The following is a 22,332-nucleotide window of genomic DNA, read 5'->3' as shown; positions in this document are numbered from 1 at the left end:
GCTCTTTTGTTTCACTGTTTTCATTTTTCCCCTATATCACAAACATGCCATGCACAACCACATCAATCTCCTACAAATTATTTGCAAACTAAACCATAGTCCTTGCTTTACTTAGTACAGGAAGCCATTTAATTTTCATGTACCTATACATAAAAGACAAACTACTTAAGTATTTGAAATGTGAAATTTGTTCAAGGCTGCTTTATGTTTCAAACCCTTTCTTGCAGTAATGTTTTCATCCTCTCAAAAAATGGAAGAAAAAAATGCTGCTACTTGAAGGCAAATTCTATCCTCTTGTCCATACACCAACGCAAATTTTATATTAACAGAAATTGTGAGTGACATCATCTAGCACTACACTATAAGGCCAAGCAAAATTACATACCATTTCTAATTTTTTTTAAAAGTGACATTTAGATCTTTTCATACAATGATTTCACATTGTATTTCAAAAATATTTAAGCAGACAAAAGGTACTGAACATAAATAAAGTATTATTTTTTACAGTTTTTCTTTTCGCAGTACATCAGCAACTTTGACTTAGTAGATCCAAGGCACATGAACTGAAATAATGCAGGCATGTATAGAAAAGACAGGAGAGGCCAAAGGCTTTAAGCAGCTGAGAGTACAATTACAGCCTTGCATATGCTCATTATATATATGCTCCAGTTTTTACTATAAAAATTTAAAGGAGATGATCAAAACCGGCATCAAAAGCAAAAGATGAAAAGAAGCTTGCCAAACCAGAAGAGCTTACCTGTTTTAGAACCTCTATTAAAACTAAACAAAAAATGAAATCTACAGCTAAGTCCCTCCTTTCAAGTAGATAATCTCTTTCACGTTGTTGGTCATCCCTAAAATAAAAGATCAAGAATATAAGAATATATGCATCATACACAAGAACACAAATATTACGCAGAAGGGGTATACATGGCTTTCATGCCATCATTGCTGCACACATATATAAAGTGGATGGTTAAAGGGACTTTGGGGTTTGGTGCAGCGCTGGCATCTTGCCCCCTCCTGAAAGGAAGCCAACAACCAAAACAATTAAAAAAGAGACAAACTTCCTTCTGTATATCAGCCCCAAAAATCATTAAGTTACTTCATGATAACTACTACACAAGTTAAATACCCTACCCTCAAAGAAACCCATGTGCTTTCTACATGGATTTAGGTAGACCAATCCAAATACAAAATACTCGTCAAGAAAGTACAAACTACACATTTTCTTACAAGAAAGCACACAAAAATCAAGCAGATTTTTGCAAGGAAAACTCTTACCCCTTTGATTTTGTGCTAGATCGAGGTCTATATTCATAAGATTCATCTTCTGTTCCATTTTGACGCCTGTACCAGTCAAACAAGGTGCGTAATAAGGAGGGGAGACAGTGCTCTGCTACTGAGCTCATAGAGCTTATCAACTGAAAAAAAGTAAGAAAAATAGTTTAGCATGATAAAGCAATCTAAAAATCCTAAATTTATAATTATAATCATTCTTTCAAATTGGTTTTCAATGTTAAAAAACATGTATCATAGAATTTTACAAAGTGGCAACTGTATGTATCATTTTCACCTAGGACAATTACTGTAAATATGACACACTAAGTCAAATATTATGATAAATTTAAGTAGACAAAGTGTCCCGAAGCTCACAGGGATCCAGAATCCTGTATTTCTACAGATAACCCATAAAAAACCATTGAGAAAATAGCAGAGATTTTAGGATGTCCCTGAATGTATCTCTGACGTATATGTACTTTTACATTACAAGTGACAGACAAGAGGCAACCCTCCTAAACTGAGCAAGTATGTAACCTTCAAAAACATGCTGACTTTCAGCAGAACTCCCCTATCTACTGCTCTCTTTCAGAAAACCTATACGAGTTGTAAACTTATCAGTGAAAAAGTGGCAACATAAACCATTACAGAAGGAAGATTTATGTTCTCTAGGTTTCTGTTAACTTAAACTTTAACAGAACTCATCAGCGCCCAAGCTTGGAGAGGAGAATGGCTGGAGTAAAGGCAGCATAAAGCACCTACAAACTCCCTGCCAGGAGGCAGCAGGGAGCATCTGTCATCTGGAAAAGGAGAGTTACCGGTTGCTCAGTGATGCCATGTATTAATTACCTCTTGCATCTTTCAAATCAGAAGTTTCAATAGAAGCCATCCTCATGCTATAACTTATCTATTATTCACTATTACGGAAAACCAAGTTAACATCAATGCAATTATTTCTATGTCCTCATTTGAAGCGTCCTGTTTTTTCAGGATTCGGGAAGAGATCCTCAGGAGGATCTCTTTCGACCATCTGAATATTTTACTCAGCTTGTTAACCGGTCAGCTATCCAAGTCACAAGAACTAAGTAGTATTCTTGACCCTCTGAAAAACCCTTTAATTATATGAAGAAGTGGAGAAACTTCCTCAAAATAAGTAAAATCGTATTCTTATTCTGTAAATTCATTAAATTTAAAATCCCAGTATACAATACAAACTACATACATTCCAAATCTGAACTGGAACTAGGTTTCATTAAGGAATTTTTACTAGAATAATGAGACTGGGTTTTTCTTTATTATTATTATTGTCTACCAACAGCACACTCACTAAAAAGGGATTTAATGGAAAAACTAGGTATGCCTGCTACAAGAGGGGCACGCGTGTTGAACTAACTGCACAAAAAGATGAAGGCAGTGATTGCAGGCAACAAAAAAGACACGCAAAGCCTTTTTAACACAGAAAAGAAACAGAAGCTAGAAATACTCTGTAAGGCTTGCTATAATGCCTTGCATCTCAGAACAAAGGCTAAATTTTGAGAATACCTTAATTCTTATACTAACATACACTGAAATCTTTACAACTTGCTTCAGAAACCAAGCATGTTGTAAACCTGTTCCTTGTGCACCGATATCCACATAAAATAAATACCCAATCTTCTGGAACAGGACAGTAAAAAACAGCTCAATTTTACCACTTTAAAGTTACGTTGTGATCTGAAATGAAGCAGTGTGTGATGAAAAGGAATGTATACACGTTAAGATGTTGCTCAAGAGAATTTTCTGATGTGGCAGAGGTCTGACAAACCTTTGGAAAAAGAAAGCAATAGCAAAAACTTGTGAAGAGGGAGAGGAGAAGAGGAAAGAAAAACTACGAGGAAATTTGAGACACTTGTGAGCTACTATTAAAACTATTATTCTTCAGAAGAGGAAAAATAACTCAAAGGACTCATTTGCATTGATAAAGCTTTGAAAAATCTTCACCAAAATTTGATGTGCAAGAAATGCCTATTGCTTGCATGAGCTTGGAGTACTCAAACGTCTCTGTTGACCTCACTCCAGCCATGAGCAGAAATCACAAGTTAAAAGCAGCAATATATTCTGGGGGAAAAAAAAGGTTCAGAAAGCAGAAAGAATGAACCCTCCTCATGGGCTCAGTTACTAAACTGAAGGTATTATACTCAGCAGAAAATCAACGTAACTGGTAATCCTTAGAATGAAAGCTAAAGCTAACCTTGAAGAGGGGATCTATCACCAACCACAGCAATCCAAAATGCGTTCTGTCTTCAGAATTTACTGTCAAATCCCATACCCCTAATAACCTAAACACCGGGGAAATACATTAATATCTCTTTCTCTAAAAATAACAAGCTCTCTTTCTCTAAAAATAATGATATATTCAATACATTGCACAGTGCGATGTTCATACAGCAACTACACTCACTACAGGACAGGAACCGACTAAGCGAACATCGAAGTTACCCTGTGCTGCTAATGTAAAATGATGCCACAAAGTGCTTCTACTCCTCTGCCCTCCTTCTGAACCGATGGGTTTATTAGCAGAAGAAAAAGAAGAAAGTTGCATTATAAGCCTTACTAAACCTTTTCCTTAGATTTTCCTGCAAGTTCACACAGTATATTAATACTGCTACCATTCATAAACGCTCCAGCAGTTAGATAACTTACATCGTCTTCCACAGAAACAAGCTGTATCACATGCATTAAAAAAAAAATTGTCATCGGGAAAGTGCTAAACCCAGAAACTACTGGCATTATAAAGCATTCTCCTCTTGAAATGAAAAATCAGTTTCACATTATTTATTTCCTGCCAAATTTTGCATCCTTAACATTCTAATGAAAAGGCACTGGAATTATCAGGAAGACAAAAATCTTTGCTCATATTATATAGCTGCTAAGCAGAACGTGAGCTATATGCTCACTCTTTGTATTTAAAATAATTACCTTACTGCTTGGACACTAAATTCAAGATCATCTTATACAAAAATTATATGAAAACACTTTTATATTAGCATTAAGTTACGCCTAGGTTGAAAGCAGCAATCCAGACAAAGAGAGATCCTGTAATGCCCAAGAGGCCAGGGCTGCACTAGTCATCACGACGATACTTATATTCCTTGGAATGAAACAGCAAAGCGTGCTCCAGTCTTAAAGGCCGTAACGCGTCCCTAATTGCTGCAGTTCACACACCCAACAGTACATTGACAGGTAAGGAGAGAGAGATGCAAAATTATAGTAAGATGCTAGAGCCCAAACTCCAGCTATAGCCAAAATCCTGAAAGCATTGTTCAAGTTGTGCCTAACCATGAACAAGCCTGAACCCCAGACACACATCTGCTTTCAGTCACTGAGATGGCCAAGATATGCTTCTGTGTGATCACAAAGTTTTGGTCTTTTAGGACAAGAGTAGGAAATTGCCAACTATGATTCCTACAACAAACAAAAGAAGAAAAAGACACGCTATTTCAGTTTCAAGCTGTACAAGCAAAAATATTTTAAGAAATGCAATATATGCTCTATAAAAAAAAAAATTCCTCTCCAGTAGCTTCTTGATGCGCTGGGAATGATAAAGGGAAAGCACTGGTACTAAAATTTTTAAAAGTTTAGAAGTGTATCAACATAAAAATTCCCTTCTCATTTTCCAAAGTTACATCTCTTTTAGCTAAATTTACATTTTTGTTCCAATTAAAACCTCAACGACAAATAAAAGAATTGTACTATTTGAAAATGAGAAACTATTGATTTTGCACACTCGGATCTAATAGCGGCCTTCTATGGTCTGGCTATGCTTCCAACAGAAGCCTATAATCCCATCAAACAGCTATTTTACTTTTTCGTGATAGGGACAGGCAACACGCCTTCCTCCTCCATCCCTCTTCTCGTCACTTACTGAGCTGAGAGAATGTGTGTTAACTACAGACCTTCTTACTCCCAGAGTCCCTCTTGCGTTTCAATCACTTTCCTTTTATTCCCACAGTAGAACACTTACTAGCTCAGACACCGTATCAGGACAGCTAAAGGCACTTTTCAGACTTGAACTCCTAACTCCGTAAAGATCTCTGGGTGAACAAGGTTGGCCAGCAGCAGCCCTAGCTTCTCTGCTGGATGCTGGGCTGTGCACTCTGGACCTTCCTCTCTCCCCTACTTTGCCAGCGTGTTTTTACTCTGCAATCTTCTGCACTGCTGGAGAATTGATCTTAATGTGGGTTTCATACACCCAGCAATGAACAGAGAGAAGCAATCTTAATTCTGCCAAACAGTGTTCAAAATTTCCTATCAAAATTCACAATCCCCGTCACCACAAGGGAGCTGTTCTGCTCTGACTCTCTAAAGCACTTATTCAGTAGCATTAAAATTCAGATCTCGATGAACCCAAAGTAGATTAAAATAACAAAAGAACAACGTAAGAACTCACACACACACGTATATATACACAATCAAAACGAATTAAAGTACTAAGTTTTCAAGAAAGGTAGCTTCTATATTACAAGATTTCAAAAGTTATATGCTTTGGCTTTTTATTTTTCTTCACACAGCATATTTTTAGAACCTATACGTAGTTTAATACATGACTACTAGTGATTTATAAAAAACATCCTTAACTGCAGAAAAACGTGGCACTAGGAGGTGGGGATGGAGTTACTATAAAAATTAGTAATCTTACTGATTTACAGATTTCCTTAGATTATCCCTATCTGCATGTTATTTAGCTTTTGGTCAGCTTTAAAACAAAATACTGCAGCTACAAAAGAATTTATGCCCTATCCCCCTCTCACTCATCTTCCTTCCTTATGGGTAAACTTTCATTTAGGAGATAATGGCCTTACAGCAGGTTAGATTAGAAAGTATTAAAGGACTGCGTGAGGGTTTTGGTGGTGGTTTTGTTTTTGTTTTTCTTTGGAAAAAAAAAAAAAGATACATGCTATTATTTGTTTCTCTTTTGGGAGGAGGGAAGAGAGGTTCACAGATAGCTATTAATTGAAAAGTAGGGGCAGGTCCACAGATTTCACTGCAATGTCTAATACCTATATCCGAGGAGTAATGGAAAGCATGAAACAAAAATCCAGTTACAGAAGATATGGACAGAACATTAGACTTCATACAGTAAGATGCAATTCAGTAACAATTAAGAACAGGAACAGGCAATCAACGCGGCTTCATCTGAATGCTGCCTCTCCATTGCAAGGAAATAGTTATGAGACAAAAACATGCCTCTACTATGAAAGAATTAGAAATAAAGAAAATAAACATGAAAAATTGAGCAAAGAGTTATTCCATGTACAGTTCACTTACAGTAAAGAATAGCTTCACGGTGTGACTACACACTCAGCAAAGGACTAAGTAACATTTGGAATCTACCTTATGCCTTCTGCCATAGAATCAAAATGCCATCAGTAAAAGCCACGTTACCAAAATTAACGCTATTTGCTTATAAAAGCAGAACCCCTGAAACAGTAAGTGATATAGGCTGAGGCTACGCAGAACTTATCGACAGGAAGAGAAATAAATTAAGTCTTTTTCTCCCCTACCATGTTGCAGCATCTTTCCTCCAGCAACTTTCACTGCCACCTTCAAATAATTATTCTAGTAGTTTCTTACTGTCATATTCTACAATGGAAAATAAAGTCTAACTAACATTCAAGATCTAAATCTTCTGAGGCTGATTCAGATGTGGATGTTCCAAGTCATTCCAACAGTGGAACTACTATTCTGCAAAAACAGAGGCGATGTTAAACCAATAAAAACTGCCTTCAATTACATGTCTCCTACCTGATCAAACTGAAGATCTTCACCTCTTTGAAGAGATCTGGACAAGAGCTTTTCCTGTAAAAAAAAATAAAAAGAAACATGAATTTCACAATGCAATTGACTGCTATCAAAGATATATTCCTTCTTTCTCAGCTATATTACAGAACAAGTAAATAACTTTTAATGTGAATATTTGCATTATTTCTCAGCTAGAACCATTTCTGAAGATGCGAAGTGTACTCACAAAATAGAAGAATACAGATCAAAAATTAACTTGGTGGCTTAATAGTTACAGCGTTAAAGACTGACAAACAGAAAATGTCAAACGCCTCTCCCAAATGGCCAGGCCTACAGCAGCGTGCTCGACACAGATAGCTGGCGGTGGGTGCCAAGCCTCACTTAGAAGGAAAACCATTCCCATCTGAATTAACAAGCATATTCACGTTCATATAAGGCAGTTATTGTAGGCTACAAGACTGAATTTTAAAATGCCTTCACAGAGGCAGAGACAATTGTTTGATGCATTTCCAATCTGCGCTTTTCCTCAACTGCTATGAAAAATAGCTAGAAAACCTAGTCCAGGAAAAGAAGAATGTCAATAATAGCTTGCTTTACATTTGAAATAACTTTGTTAGGTACAGAAAAGATGCAATAATACTAGGATTTTATTATTACAATATTTCATTGCTACCAGTACCATAAGACATACTGCTCTGTTAAAAGCCAAATTAAATTCTACTCCTGACAAAATAATTTAGTGAGAATTAAAGTATTAAAAAAACAAAACACTTATGAACTGTAGTAATAATGTAATCGTAATTCTTCCTAGTGGCTGTGGAGAGCACCAAATTATACAGCTACAAGAAATACAATTTTTATAGTCTCTTGCTAGGGTACACAGGAAAGTTAAAAAAAAAAAAAGGGGAAGGCTGAATAAATAAATAAATAAATAAATAAATAAATAAATAAAAGGCTAAGTCCCATGTACTGGCTCTGACGGTCAATGATTTACAGTAAGCCGAGTGCCACAATAACAACTCTAAGGGCAAGCTACTAAACAGCAAGATATATAAGGATGCGATTAGCATTTCTTTTTACTTAAAGAAATGTTGAACTGCTTTTCACTTTATTATAAACGAATCAAAACAAGGAAAGTAGAAAAAATACCCAAGGTAAGGAGTTAATAGCTCACATTGGATTGCAGTAAGCAAACAAAGAGATTTTATGGAGGGAGGGTAAGACAAGTAGTAAGCTGGAAGAGCTGTGAACTTGCCTGGTCTGGGATGTAAAAGGAGGTGTCAGCAATACCGATAACCAGGTACTGCTCTCAAAAAGTTGTGCCTCAGTTAACACAAAGTTTAGGAAGAGACAACACCCATGCCAGGGTGTTGACAAAAGTTTAATAAGTCAACATTGCTTGGCGTTTAACCCTTGCAATGCTGCAACAGATGGGCTGTATGTTGAACAGATAGAAACCGGGATTGCATGTACCAAGTACAAGATTCCAAATGGCAGCTTATTTTTGCTTGTCCTAATTGTAATCTTGAAAATACGAGACATTTTCTGGTATTTTCTGCTATGACTGCAGCTGTATTCAGTGTTCAAAAGGCCACAATCTCCGGCAACTATTATAACCTTTGAAAAGTTGAATTCAACATTGCCCAGGCAAACAACATTTGCCTACTCTGAAAGTAGAACTGGAAATAACATAGGTATCAATTCAGAAGTCAGGCCATTTTCACTTTCTATAACCAAAGAAACCCAGAAATTGTCTAAGGAAATAGTCATTTATGTACACTTCCAGTATGCTTAAATAAAAAAATATTTTAAAAAGAAGGTAGTTTCATTAAAATGCATTTCATGTTTTGAAATAGTTGTGGTTGTTCATCAATTGATGTATTAGCCAATGTTCTTTCACTGTGTATTCAAAAGCAAGGGGGAAAATGTTTCAGATACTGGCAAATGAACACTTTTTTGAATCTTACAGATTCATATAATTTTACATGTTGAGTCTGGTCAAAATACTGTTATGAGAACTGACATTTTGCAGCAAATAGTAAAAGCTCCAGAGAGCACTTGCAAATGAGAATTCACTTCTAACCAGAATTCCTCCCTCCTTTTTTTTTTTTAAATAAGGAAACGTCTACTGTAGGTGAATTTGTGTTATCTGTACTATGCTTCTAGATAAACTGCACAAATAATTGTAATCTTATCTATAAAGCAAAAACACGAGAAATGTTCCGCCCAATATAAACATCGTAATATTGCTAAATAAGCTGAAGGAAAATAACTAAAAACCTATTTCCCAAGAAGATGGAGAAGTGACTTTCCTGTAAGAAGATGGTAAAAGTCAGGTTCCTTAGGTTTCCTTATGATACAAGGCCCTGACATGCCACGTTTCCATCATGGTACTACAAAACTGTTATACAGGTGAACAAAAACTGGGTTTTTACTATACCCATTGCACATATCTAAAACCAGAAATACCTAAAGAAAAGAATGGTAAAAAAGCAAAGAGAAGTGAAATAATCTGTGAGTGTTTAGATGAAGAAGTTTAAATCCATGTCAATAGATAGCAAACTATTTTAAGACAGTTCTGAAAGTTTAGCTTTTTCCCCCCCATAATCTATACTAATTGACACACTTCTGTACATCAAATGTAAGATTTTTGTAGCAGAAAAAATGAAGACCTTACAAGTTCATAATCCTCTCTATTATTTTTCCTCAGCATTAAAGATCTTAACTGCTAAAAGGTAAATATCACTGTAGTTAATGTAACACTGACCAAACGTGACATAACCAAGTAATACTCTTTAACCCAGTCAGAGGTTTACCAAGGCCCTTTAATTATCTTCTAACTCTGCTTTGTCATGGCCCCAGTCATCTCACATGACTTTCAAAAATCTATCCAACAGCATAAAGTAAAGGTCTGGAAACTTTCACTGAATTAATAATTTAAGATTTATTTCCCTGGCTTCCTGAAGTTCAGAGAGAGATGGAAATAACAGGTCTACATTTATCTTTCACAAATGAAATGAAAAAGAAAAAAAAGAAAAAACGACAACCTATTGAATTAACGAAAGAGCAGTTTGCATCCGTTGTGTAAAGCAGAAATGTCAACATATGGGAGGCAGCAGAAATCAGGATGTAGTCAGACGTGCGTGTGCTGTGCAAACAACTGCACCCCTGGAAAAAGGTACCACCCGTTGGCCCCTCTCCAGCATTCACCACCACCCTCCTCTGGTGGCCAGCACACCTCGGCAGGGTGGCTCGGATGAGCACACAGCAAAATTAGCCTACTTGTTTCAGTCCTCTAAGCTGTAAGTAAGAAAGCAGAGGAGCGATGCTGCCTTGCCTCTTGCAGCCCAGGCGCTGGGCAGTGCCTGCATCCTTGCCCTGGCATCAGGCCAGCGTGCGAGAAACACCACGCTGAAGAAACGCTAAAATTTACAAACTTTGGGCAAGTTTTTGAAAGCACCTAGGCAAGATTTGCAAAAGCACACAGTCCTCGTCTGAGCAATGTTTAGTATTTCCACAATGGAATAAAATCGCTGGTGCTGGCAACGGGCTTAAATACTCTCGCCAGTTTTAACTTAAACATGAGACTGATCTACAACTTACCTAGTTAACGGCTTGGTAACATGGTGGCACCATGTTAAACTCTCTGCTTAAATTCTAACCATCTATATTTACAAGCAGCCTGACAAAATATGAGGTAACTGAGTTTATCACTAATCTTTTTCACTGGTATAGTTTGTTTCACATTTGGGGAAGGCTGGTATCATGACTCACGGTCACCCTTGCTCGGCTGAGGAAGAGTATTTTAAGCTACAATAAATTGTGTCTGAGCCCTTTTTCCTTTAAAACTATATACTACTAGAGAAGACTTAAAAGAATTGTTTTTAAAAAAGTGTTTTAATTTAATTTACACACTAAAAAGATGATCTTCCTGTGGTTATGCTTGCTACCTGAACCATTTATTATTTTAAGCATTTGCTGATAAGGTCTTCCTGTAACTTTGGGAACTGTGGTATTAAAATTCTGCAAGCAGAGATCTCTTAATTAAATCAGTGAAAGGAAACTACTTCTTTGCTCACTGAGTATCATTCACAGCCAGAGAAACTATTTAGTTACTTCTTAAAATCACAAGCCAGTCACTTCTAAATGAAACCCATACATCTAGCCAAAATGGTACCGTCCCCTACCCCCAGGTGCTGTCTTGATCTGAAGTTACTTGTTTTAAAAAATAAAATTTTATTTTTTAATTATTTTTTGCTCCCCTACTGGCATGTTCATCTTCAAGTTTTAAAAAGTGTCTAGCTCCTAACTTTAATTGGTCTGGCTCCAAATTCTCTCCACCAGCTTCACCCAACAGCCTAGCTTCATCTAACACATTAAAGATTTATGTAACACTGTATTCTCCACATTATTATTTGTAGCCAAGCGATTCCACAAAATCACATCACACTAAAACAATAAAGGGCTTTCCTCCCTTCCATTAGAGCCTTTTCTCCAATCTCAGTCAGTGCCTTTCCTGTGCCCTTTCAGACTTTTATCTTTCTTTTTAAATGTCATACACTAGAAGTGAATATTCAGTATTTATATCAAATACTACATACAAAAATAAAATCATTTCAGTAAATCCTTTCATTGCGACACCTAAGGATGCCCTTCGACCTCTTTGTGTTACATAGGCTCAAGGTTGTTTCACTTTTCCACAGCTTTTGGCACTTCTTTTAAATTGCCGGTTTCCTATGCAGTCATTCCTCCCCACCAATATAAAATAAGGAATGCTGGCTGTATGTGTAAATTTTTATTTGATTGCATTAAAAAACATTTTGTTTAAATGAATTCAACTTGGCAGACAGAACTGTTAAAGACCTTCACAAATGACTACTCCAGTAATGTTTATATATAAAATGTATGCCCTGGGTAGGTGCGTATAAAGAAATGTTCCTTTTCCTCTGTCTTTGATCCACAGTCTGGATCACCAACACAATTTTGCATTTTGCCTAATCTGCAAAATATGCCGAGGACTATGTTCTTCCAGTTGTTAGCATCATTATTTGGGAAAACAAACCCAATATATCTTTTCTTGAAATATATTGTCGCAGCATTATTCCAAAGAAACATCAACAGGAAACACACTTCACAGTGTTAATGAAGAAACATTTTTTGTTGTCGCTATTTCCTCTTGTAACTTTACAGAACTTACGAATATTAAGAGGTCTTGTTTCCAGTAACTTTGTAACTGGAACTGTTGTAACTTTATAGAACTTACGAATACTAAGAGGTCTTGTTTCCAGTAACCACCGCATAACGGAAGACAACAAAACAAACGAGGCAGCAACCCTGTTTGCAGAAGCCTATTTATTCTTGAAGTAATCCCTTTGAAAAGTCAACAGTATCTGGGCACGTGTTTTTCAGTAACTATACATACGATAAATCAGCCTATTTTAGAAAAAAAGCAGGACCATTTCAAGGGATACTATGAAAAAAAGGACTCACCAAAGGTTCAGCCATTACAACTTCGATTTTCTTTTCAGCTTGAACAGCAAATTCAGCGAAGAGGCTTTTGATGACATACTCGCCAGGTTTGACATCTGGATCAATAGTAATGTTAGACATGATGATGCCTCTCTTTTCCCAGGTGGAAACAACACTTGGAGAAACTCTGCGTTTATTTACTCTGCTGGGTGGTGTGGAGGCTATAGGGGGAAAAGAAAAAAAAAAAAAAAGAAAAAGAAAGAGCTATAAAGCGGAGCTTCGAAACACAGTGCCTGTCACTTCTTTACTTTCCCGTCTACCACACGGGTGTATTCACACAGTAAATTCTGTAAACCAGCAGGAGGAAATAACTAGCTATATCATCCAACAAGATTTTATTTTTTTTAATTAAGTGGGAAATTCCACTTAAGTTGCATAGAAGAGTTGCATAGTAAAGGCTTTTCTTATTGACAAAATGCAAAACTGTCTTAAGCTGTCTTAAGCTTAACCCCATTCTGAATACAACTGTACGATGATCATGATAAAGATTTCAGCTTTTAATATCTGGTATCTTCAGTTCAAGTGTGATTAAAAAATCAAAAGGTTCAAATTTAAGGGTTATCTCCCTACATTGTGAGAGGCATCTGCTTGATTCAGTTTTTATAAATCATCCATGAAGTCCAAGTTTCTACTTGGTGCCCAAATATCTTCAAGAGAAATACTTCCTTGGCCCCTCTGGGCACTTTCTGTCAGTAAGCTGATTTTCCTGACAAGAACACAAACATTTTCTAGACATGTCGTGCTAACTGTTTTTTTCCACTCTCTAGTCACAAATCTGAAAGACTTGTTCCTCATCAGAAATATTAATTAATTGATCAATATAAATAACACTGGATATATTAGCCCCCCTCTCTAAGGATTAGTGCCTTCACCTTTATTCTGAAATTGTCATATACTAAATTTACATAAATTTATCAACGTTTAATGTTTTTTTTCTCCCTAAGCACTGAAAAACATTTCTTTTTTATCACAGCTGCCACACAATGTGAATCACAGTACCAAAATTCTGATATCAAAACTCATTCACGCATAAGTTTAACACACACATAACAATTACAGTAAATAATTACAATTCTTGTCTTGCACACTATAAATCAAAATAACTATTGACATCTCTAATGATGGCCCAGATCTACCCAGAAAGGTCTCACATTTCTCTAGCATATTCCATGACTGCAGATGTTATTTTTTTTAATTGATACTAGGAACTGATCTTAAGAATTCTTACCTACTGATTGTATTACATACTGTGATTTGTTCAGGTAAGCTTCTTTAAGGCTTTGTGTAGTTTAATTGTGAGGAGATGCACTCGGTCAATTTTCATGAACTTGCAATTTTTTTGTGTGTTTTCAACTTGTACGTGTCCAATTCCTATTAGCTAAATATTATCCACAATTTTTACTCAAACATTTTTTCAGTGTTCAACTCATTCATGAAAATACTGGTTGCCACGGAGACCAAACCTTCGGTACTTCACTTCGCATCTTCCCAAGTTTGAGTCTCAGCCATTCATAATTTCATCTACCAGTTCAGAAAGTTACGTTTTATGTAATGCAGACTTCCTCAACTTCCACTGAAAATAATCATTTATCAAACTCATTAGTGAAGTCAGCAATTCAGCAGGAGTGAAAAAAGAATGGTCACGACTACCTCAGCCTCTAATCAAAAAGGTTACCTTGCAGAATCACAGAATCTTCATGGTTGGAAAGGACCCTTAAGATCATCGAGTCCAATCAAACAACCTACAATCTCTGTCACTAGAGCATGCCCTGAAGTGCCACATCTAGACGTTTCTTAAATACCTCTAGGGATGGTGACTCAACCACCTCCCTGGGCAGGCTGTTCCAGTGCCTGACCACTCTTGCAGTAAAGTAATTCTTCCTAATATCTAATCTAAACCTCCCCTGCAGCAACTTCAGACCATTTCCTCTGGTCCTGTCATTATTCACCTGGGAGAAGAGGCCAACACCCACCTCTCTCCAACCTCCTTCCAGGTAGTTGTAGAGGGCAATGAGGTCTCCCCTCAGCCTCGTCTTCTCCAAGCTAAACATGCCCAGCTCCCTCAGCCTCTCCTCATATGACCTGGTCTCCAGACCCCTCACCAGCCTGGTAGCTCTCCTCTGGACACGCTCCAGCACTTCAATGTCCCTCTTGTACAGCGGGGCCCAGAACTGAACACGGTACTCGAGGTGAGGACTCACCAGTGCCGAGTAGGTTGTGAGTACTACATATGACCTGTGGTTTTACCCCCTAAGTATTATTTGTACAAACTTGCTGTTTAGTTGGAGTAATGCATATTTTTTCCTGTACATAAATTGCAGTATGCCGGCTTTGAGGCTGGAAGGACTTGCCAAGGTCACAGAGCTCAGTTCCCAGCAAACAGAGGCAACACCAGAACAACATGCAAGCACACCGCATGCCATAAAGCATTTCTGAACATCCTCTAACACTTTGATCTAACACTTTGATCTCCGTAACATGGGTCCAAAAAGCCACAGAAGAGCGTGTGCCATGCGCAGGCAATGGGAGATCAAAGACACTGCCATGTTCTAGATGCCTACGGTGGAAGTTTGCTAGATGAAAGTACACAAAGGTGTTCGGAAACAGACCAAAGTGCACGCTGCAAAGAAAGGCGACAACCCAGAATACCTGACTTGAAAGAAAAATTCTTCCTTATCCCATATCTGATGGTTGGCTTGTCCCCTCAGTACAGAAGCATAAACGTGTCAGGCACTTTAAAAATATTTTGCTTCTTTACAATGTCTACATTCTCCAGCATCTGTGCTCTTGTCATTCCTAAACTCCGATGTTTCCAAAGGCAGCCCAGGAAATGAGAGAGATGCGTTATGCATCAAGAATGAGAGCACAAAGGTTTGAGGAGAGAAGAGGTGAAAAGAAGAAATGTATCCTTTCTAGACATAGCTGGTAACAAACAGAAACACCAAGTGTAAGACTGACAAAACAGAAAATGGTGCAACACAGATTTTGAACAACTCTCCTTTCATCTCCATCTGCAGATGAACAAAATGAAAAAGTCAAGTACCCAAGGGCTCCTAACAGATACCACACATTTCTAGATAAACGGTTGTTTCTATCCTAAATAGAAGAGTTTTTAAGAAAGCTAAAGCTTTGTTTTACTTAACAGACAAACTGGACTCTATTCTTTTAAATCATATATTGAAGTTAACAGACTGGAAAGAAATGAGAAGCTTAAGTCTCCTTTTCATAGAATCATAGAATTGCCTAAGTTGGAAGGGACCTTTCAGATCATCGAGTCCAAACACCTACCTAACACTGACAAAATCACCACTAAACCATGTCTCTAAGCACTATGTCTACCCATCTTTTAAATACCTCCAGGGATGGTGACTCAACCACTTCCCTGGGCAGCCTCTGTTCCAATGCTTGACAACCCTTTCAGCATAAAAATTTTTCCTAATATCCAATCTAAACCTCCCCTGGTGCAACTTGAGGCCATTTCCTCTTGTCTTATCGCCTGTTACTTGGGAGAAGAGACCGACCCCCACCTGGCTACACCCTCCTTTCAGAGAGCTGTAGAGAGCGATAAGGTCTCCCCTCAGCCTCCTTTTCTCCAGGCTGAACACCCCCAGCTCCCTCAGCTGCTCCTCATAAGGCTTGTGCTCCAGACCCCTCACCAGCTTCACTGCCCTTCTCTGGACACGCTCCAGCACCTCAGTGTCTTTTTTGTAGTGAGGGGGTGAACATCATTAGCTGTGTCGGGTCAGAAGACATTTAGCAAAGCAGCTGCTTTGGCTCCTTCTAGACTTGCCTACTGGAGTATGCCACAATCCCCACATTATCAGGACTGAGGACTAAGGGAACATGCCACAGCTCTGGTCCAGCCCACGCTCCTGAAAAATGAGAAGCTGGTACTCAACCAGCTCCTGTCTCTCCATAGGGAAACTGAGAAGGACTAACATGCTCCTTAATCCAGAACTACATCTAGATTTGCTTTATATAGACAGGTCTTAATAGTGTGTTTACATAATACGTTTCTGTCTCCAGTTTTCAAAAGATCACCTTCAAAAGCCCCTGTCATTTCAGAATCGGGAAAACATTGAGTGCTCATCATCTTCAAAGTACTGTGTTTACTTTGCATGAGTAAACTAATCCTCAGTAAGAGATCATCTTAGTATGTTAACTTTAAAAGCTACAAAACAGCTTCTCTCACTAAGGATGAAACCCCAAGGCAGTTTAGGCTGATCTAAACCCAGGCAGTACTGCAAGCAAATCCTCCTCCCAGGCTCATGCGACAACACAGGAAATCAACTCAAAACAAGTAAACTGGACAAAACCCCTAACCCCGACGAGAAAAAAAGAAGCAACTGGACCACAACCAGACCAGCGTTGCAGAAATTATGGTGCAAGGGCAGAGGGCACGACCACGAAGCCAGAGGAACATGGTACCAGGACAGCCTTACAGCAACCCACGATGTCACGGACCCCACTCCTCGGCTACAATTTCCCGCAGCCCCCTTCGGATGGCATCAGCTGCAGCACTGTCAAAGGCCAGCTCTCTCCTTCCTTGTGCCATCCTCCTCCTGTGCAAGCAAACATGCGCGTGCAGCTGTGTAGTGAAATGAACTGGAAAAGCAGTATATGTATTATTTTATTTTCCCCAGGTTAATTTTGACACAATCAGTTGTCCAATTTGCTCACCACATGACCGCACATACGCTGTGTCATGTGTGACCGCACATACTGCACGTCAATGCAGGGCCACCATTTGCCTTTCTACTCTTCCAGCAGCAAAGCAGAGTTCAGGCTATCCTACAGACATACACGTTACTGATCTCTGTGTTCACGTGCACAGACTCTTCAGTTGGTAATAAACCTCCCCCACCAAAAAAGGGGAAAAATGTCAAACTGAAGCAATTATAAATGGTGCCATGAGAGGATTACAAATATCTTAGTTTTGCTGAAACACCAGCATATTCAATAGGCAGAGTAAATGACTAGGATGTACTTTCATCTATGAACTTGATGAGGACTCTAATTCATGACAGCATTAATGGTTCACATTAATGAATGTTGCCTTGTATATGACAATGTTTGTGGTTTTATTTGCTCTGTAAAACCAGTAAGTTAGTTAAACACACACAGAAAAAAAAAACCACATAGGAAGGAAAAAGGGGAGGGAGCTTGACTGAGTTTAATAAAAAGATATATAGTAGTTCCTTAAAGAAAAGTCAAAATCTATTACCACGCTTCTTAACTAGGTCAAACAACATTATTATCTGTTATAATTATGTTCAGTGGGATTTATTTACTCATGAACTTGCAATCGCTAACACTGTAAGAAGGGTCTATGTGGATTTAAAATAGCACGTTTAATGGAAAAAAAAATCTCATTACAGGACAGGATTAAGTAATTTCTTTCTGCCATTCCTTGCCATCAAAGCATAAGCCATTCCCTGCTCTCAGCTGCCAGAGAAAATTTAAGTTTCAAACACTGTTTTGAAGCTTCAAAACATGGACCATTCTACAGAACTTCAGATGAAATCTGGAACCAAAAATCATACCACTTGCAACAGTTGAAAAACAAAAAACTACTTTCACAAATCGCTTGAAAACACTGAATGTTATTCACTTGAAACAATATCCTGTTTGTTTGCTCTGATGCGAGCTGGCACTACGTGGGAAATCTGGGAGCAAGTGCCGTAGGAAACCTCTGTTAAACAGTATTGTTTGGTTGCCAGGGCCACACCAAATTGTTTGGATAGTTTCAAGGAACAGTGAAACAATACAAAGGATAATTAGACAGACAACATACTCCTAGGTCAAAAAGCAACACGCCCTGATGTATGCTAAATGAGAAACAAAGTTGTTTCACGCTAAATACAAGTGTCCAGAAGTAGGAAAGGTTACTTAATACCCAAGTTGGTATTAAAGAATGCTATTTTTATCATCCTGCTTCTCTCTGTGAAGCCCAAACGCATCAAGTATTTCAGGATGTAAGTAGTGTCCTATTTACCAACAAGGTAACTCAGGATTCAAACACACAGAGCAGGTACCAAAAGGTAACAAGTGCACCCCAGCCCGTGACAGTCTGAGAGTGCATTTTACTCCATGGCTAATACAAAATGATGATTTTTTACCTTTCATAGAATGGTTTTGGTACTAGTTTACACTTAGCCAAGTGCTGACACTTAATATGAGCTTTAAATAGTACTTCCTAAGTTTTTCATGTCTTTTCCTTTAACTGAAATTTGCTTTCAGTTGCTGCTGTTTCTCAGGAAGTTGGAACGGTCAGACTGAAGCAAAACTTCCATCAGGTACCTCCCCCCCTCTTGAGATACCTGAAAATACATCTAGAATTACTTTATGGTTTTCTAAATAAGGTATCCAACTATAAAACAAGGATACTCAACACACTTCTGAGAGGGCCTCCATAGTTTTCATCAAGCAGATCATATTCTTGGTTGCTATTTTTATGTTCATTGCTAAGGTAGTAAATCACTTTACACAGCTCACATTTAATGATTAAGCTTTTTATTATTATTTTTAAAGCACACATAATATCACAGGTACTTTAAGTTTCCTGCGATATTTGTTGAAGAATAGCGTTTGTATGTCCCACTGACAACAAAAAAATTCCCAAAGATTGAAAATATTTTAATTAAACTCGTCTTCTAATCTGATAAACATCTAGAACATTTCATCCTACCTCACAGAAGTGATATTAATATACACAGAAACGTGTCTGTAACAATTGTTATGAGTGCTTCATAGCAACAAATCTTTAGTTATTTTACCAAAGGAATCATTATTTTTTCTCCTAATAAGGAAGTCAATGCTCAAAAGAGATGGCAATCTATCCAGTATCATCCAACCAAATTATGAGCAGAGCCAAAAAGTTATATCTTGGTTTCCTGTGTCCCAGACCAGCAGCCTGTTTTCTACAGCTGACAGCTTCTTCAATAATCTTATCATCAGTTGACAATTCTACAATTTGTGTAGACCATCAGGTTTCTATTGTTTCCAAAATCTCCTTACATCAGTGAACTATAACTCATGATTTGAATAATAACAATAATATCATCTCTAATAACAGAGGCACATGCCAAATCTTAGCCCCCAGTCCACCGACAAATATAAAGAAAGAGCCATTCTTCACTCAAGTCCCTTGGATTTGCTTTCAGAGTAGCGACGGGAGGATGCAGTTGCCATTCATTTATCCAGCCAGTTCACCTGGGTTGCCGACGCATGTGACAGCACAGCAGACCAGCCAGGTCTGCTTCACTGGGTTTTGCCCGAGCTATGCACCGCTACTGATGGTGCATGGAGCCTGCCCGTCGTTGGATGTGTTACTGCCTCACTAGCTCTAGCTGCACTGGATGCCAGCTGCTCATGCACAGCCAGCACTGCTGCACGTGGGCTCCGGCTGGTTCCTTGGTTTGCCAGCAGCAGGCAAGTGCTGGAGTCAGCAGCCTTTGCAGAGATGGTGGATGCTTCTGCATTATACTGCATTTATCCAGATTTTTCCATTTATTTCATGAACGCTCATTTACCAGCAAAATGTTACTCATTTTAAACTGTGCTAATAGGTTGCAATAAAAGAGAAGAAATTGAAAACTTGTCAAATATATTTATGTACTTACTTTAACCACTTCCAGTTACACATAAATGCTATTCCAATTTTTTCAGTGATGTATATTACTCTCAATAACTTAGATGGACTAAGATAGTATAAGGTTCTGCTAGATGCCATTTTTTGAGACATTCTTAGGATGTGCTTAAAAAAAAGTACTAATAAAAATATCATTCTTGATACTGGTATGAAAACCTGAAAGTGAAGGGCGAGGCATAGCAGCCTCCTGATACCACAGTCATGTCACTTTACAAGATAACCTAAACGTGAATAAAATCCACAGCTGTTACCAGTGAAATCATATATCTATTGAGAGCCACTAACCACACAAATTTTCATAGATCATGTTACCTAGATATTCCTTTGCTTTATGTAATATACACCCACTGACTGGTAACACCACAAATAGAAATACAGTGATTGAAAATCAGTCCAAATACATTAGAATATAAATGACCGAGAAAAAAAAAAAATCTGCTCTTTCTCACGTATCTCTTGTATCTTAGTCTGGATACGTAGTTCCTGAGGAAGAAACATCCTATTATTTTCAATGCAGACTACACAACTGATTCATTCCGTCACGTGAGGTATGGCATTCTCCTTTCTCTGAGCTGGCAGTATACAGAGAATTATCTTTGGGAAATGTTTAACAAAGATCATGACTCCACATGTCCAATTGCACTACATGAACAGGCAAAGAAGAACCAGTATCTCATTAACAAGCCACATGGACTAAGGGCCCAGATCACAAATTCTTACTCAGCCCTCTCTCTTTCACTGATTTTATGGGAATTTTACGAAAAGAATTAAATAACTTGCAGTAGTAGCTGGTACTCCAGTCATGCATTTATGAAACGTCACATTAATAAGATGGATTACCCACCTGTGAAGTAGAAACAGGCTTTAGAATTGGCTTAGTTCAGTGGCATGGTTCAGCGTAATGTTTGTAAAGCCAAGTCAAACCTTTCAGTGAGAGGAAGTTGTATGTGTATTGATAACTTCCCCTCCGTGTCTAAATCAGAACTTACATTTTACTTCTTCAGTAGAAACACTTCCCTATTGAAAATTTATCTAAGGAGCTTCAGATATGTTTACATTACATTTAAGCCAAACTCTGGAATAAAGAAACATAAATGAATGCTGCATCAATAAACAGAAGATTATTTCAAGTAGCTAACTCAGCAGATGGCTAAAATGCGAAGGATGCCCTGGAAGGCAATACAGAAATGACAGGGTTTTGAGTGCATTGTGGGAACTGGTACTATGAAAACTAAGCTTTCATTTGAACTCAAAAAAACCCCATAGAACAAAATCCTCACTGAAATCTTCTGAAGCTTTATCATACAAATAATTTTTTCTACCCCCAAATATGACCATCCTTTCTTTACGGAAAGTTGACTGAACTTGGAGACCAGCTGCCAATTTGTCTAGTTACAGGTACTCACATGAAGCTTGTTTTCTGCTTTCAAAGCCTCTGGAAACACCAGCAAGAAATTTAATTCTAGCTTTCACCAGAATGCAGACTCTTCTACTAGCAACCAGTAATAGAAATATTGCTTCAGGTCAACACAAAGACACTGCAGAAATTCTAAGGCATAAAATTTTCATCTGGCAGTATCTAGTTTTCTGGGTATCTGGGCCAAATTACAGTTCCTTAGCAGATACAGTCTTGCTGCTACTGATGATCCTCAAATCTGAAGTTCTGCCTTACAACTATGTAGTTTTGTCCTTCCAAAAAATCAGCAGCCTTTTCCCCCCACTGCTGTTAATATCTCTGACAATTTCATCCATAAACTGTAATTTTTAAATTTTCATTTGGCATAATGCTTTCTAGAAATCTGACCAGTCAGTCTCCTGCAAGGACAAAAGCAAGAGAGAAATATGTTTCAGTAATATTGCTTCAAACCTAAAAGTGATGGGTTTTGTTATTTTAAAAAAAATAATCAATTTAAGCTTAGAAGAAAATTTGTCCTCCGTCTCTTCCACACCTATAAATATGAGAAGTCAGTCCCCTGCATCTCAAACTCAGACAAGTCCTTGAAGGGTCTCTCTCCCCCTTCTAAACTTCCCATCACCAAAATCTTCTGGAGACTTTTTGCTATTTTCTCTGCCACGTAGCACCTTTCCCC

General features: G+C 38.0%; 1 protein-coding gene across 11 annotated transcripts in view; it reads right to left on the bottom strand.

The window, feature by feature from the left end:
* FRYL (FRY like transcription coactivator) overlaps positions 1 to 22,332 on the bottom strand; it is a 173,951-nt gene that overhangs the window by 88,839 nt on the left and 62,780 nt on the right. For all 11 annotated transcript variants that reach the window (XM_054203294.1, XM_054203295.1, XM_054203293.1 and 8 more), the window contains 4 exons: positions 12,553 to 12,752; positions 7,066 to 7,119; positions 1,285 to 1,424; positions 758 to 854 (listed from right to left, as the gene is read on the bottom strand). In XM_054203294.1, coding sequence (XP_054059269.1) covers positions 758 to 854; positions 1,285 to 1,424; positions 7,066 to 7,119; positions 12,553 to 12,672 — 411 coding nt within the window. In that variant the 5' untranslated portion in view covers positions 12,673 to 12,752. The remainder of the gene's footprint in view (positions 1 to 757; positions 855 to 1,284; positions 1,425 to 7,065; positions 7,120 to 12,552; positions 12,753 to 22,332) is intronic.

The sequence above is a fragment of the Rissa tridactyla genome, chromosome 5, assembly GCF_028500815.1.
Source record: "Rissa tridactyla isolate bRisTri1 chromosome 5, bRisTri1.patW.cur.20221130, whole genome shotgun sequence".
Lineage (NCBI taxonomy): Eukaryota > Metazoa > Chordata > Aves > Charadriiformes > Laridae > Rissa > Rissa tridactyla.
Note: the sequence above shows the minus strand (reverse complement) of the source record. Positions and strands in the feature narration are given on the sequence as shown.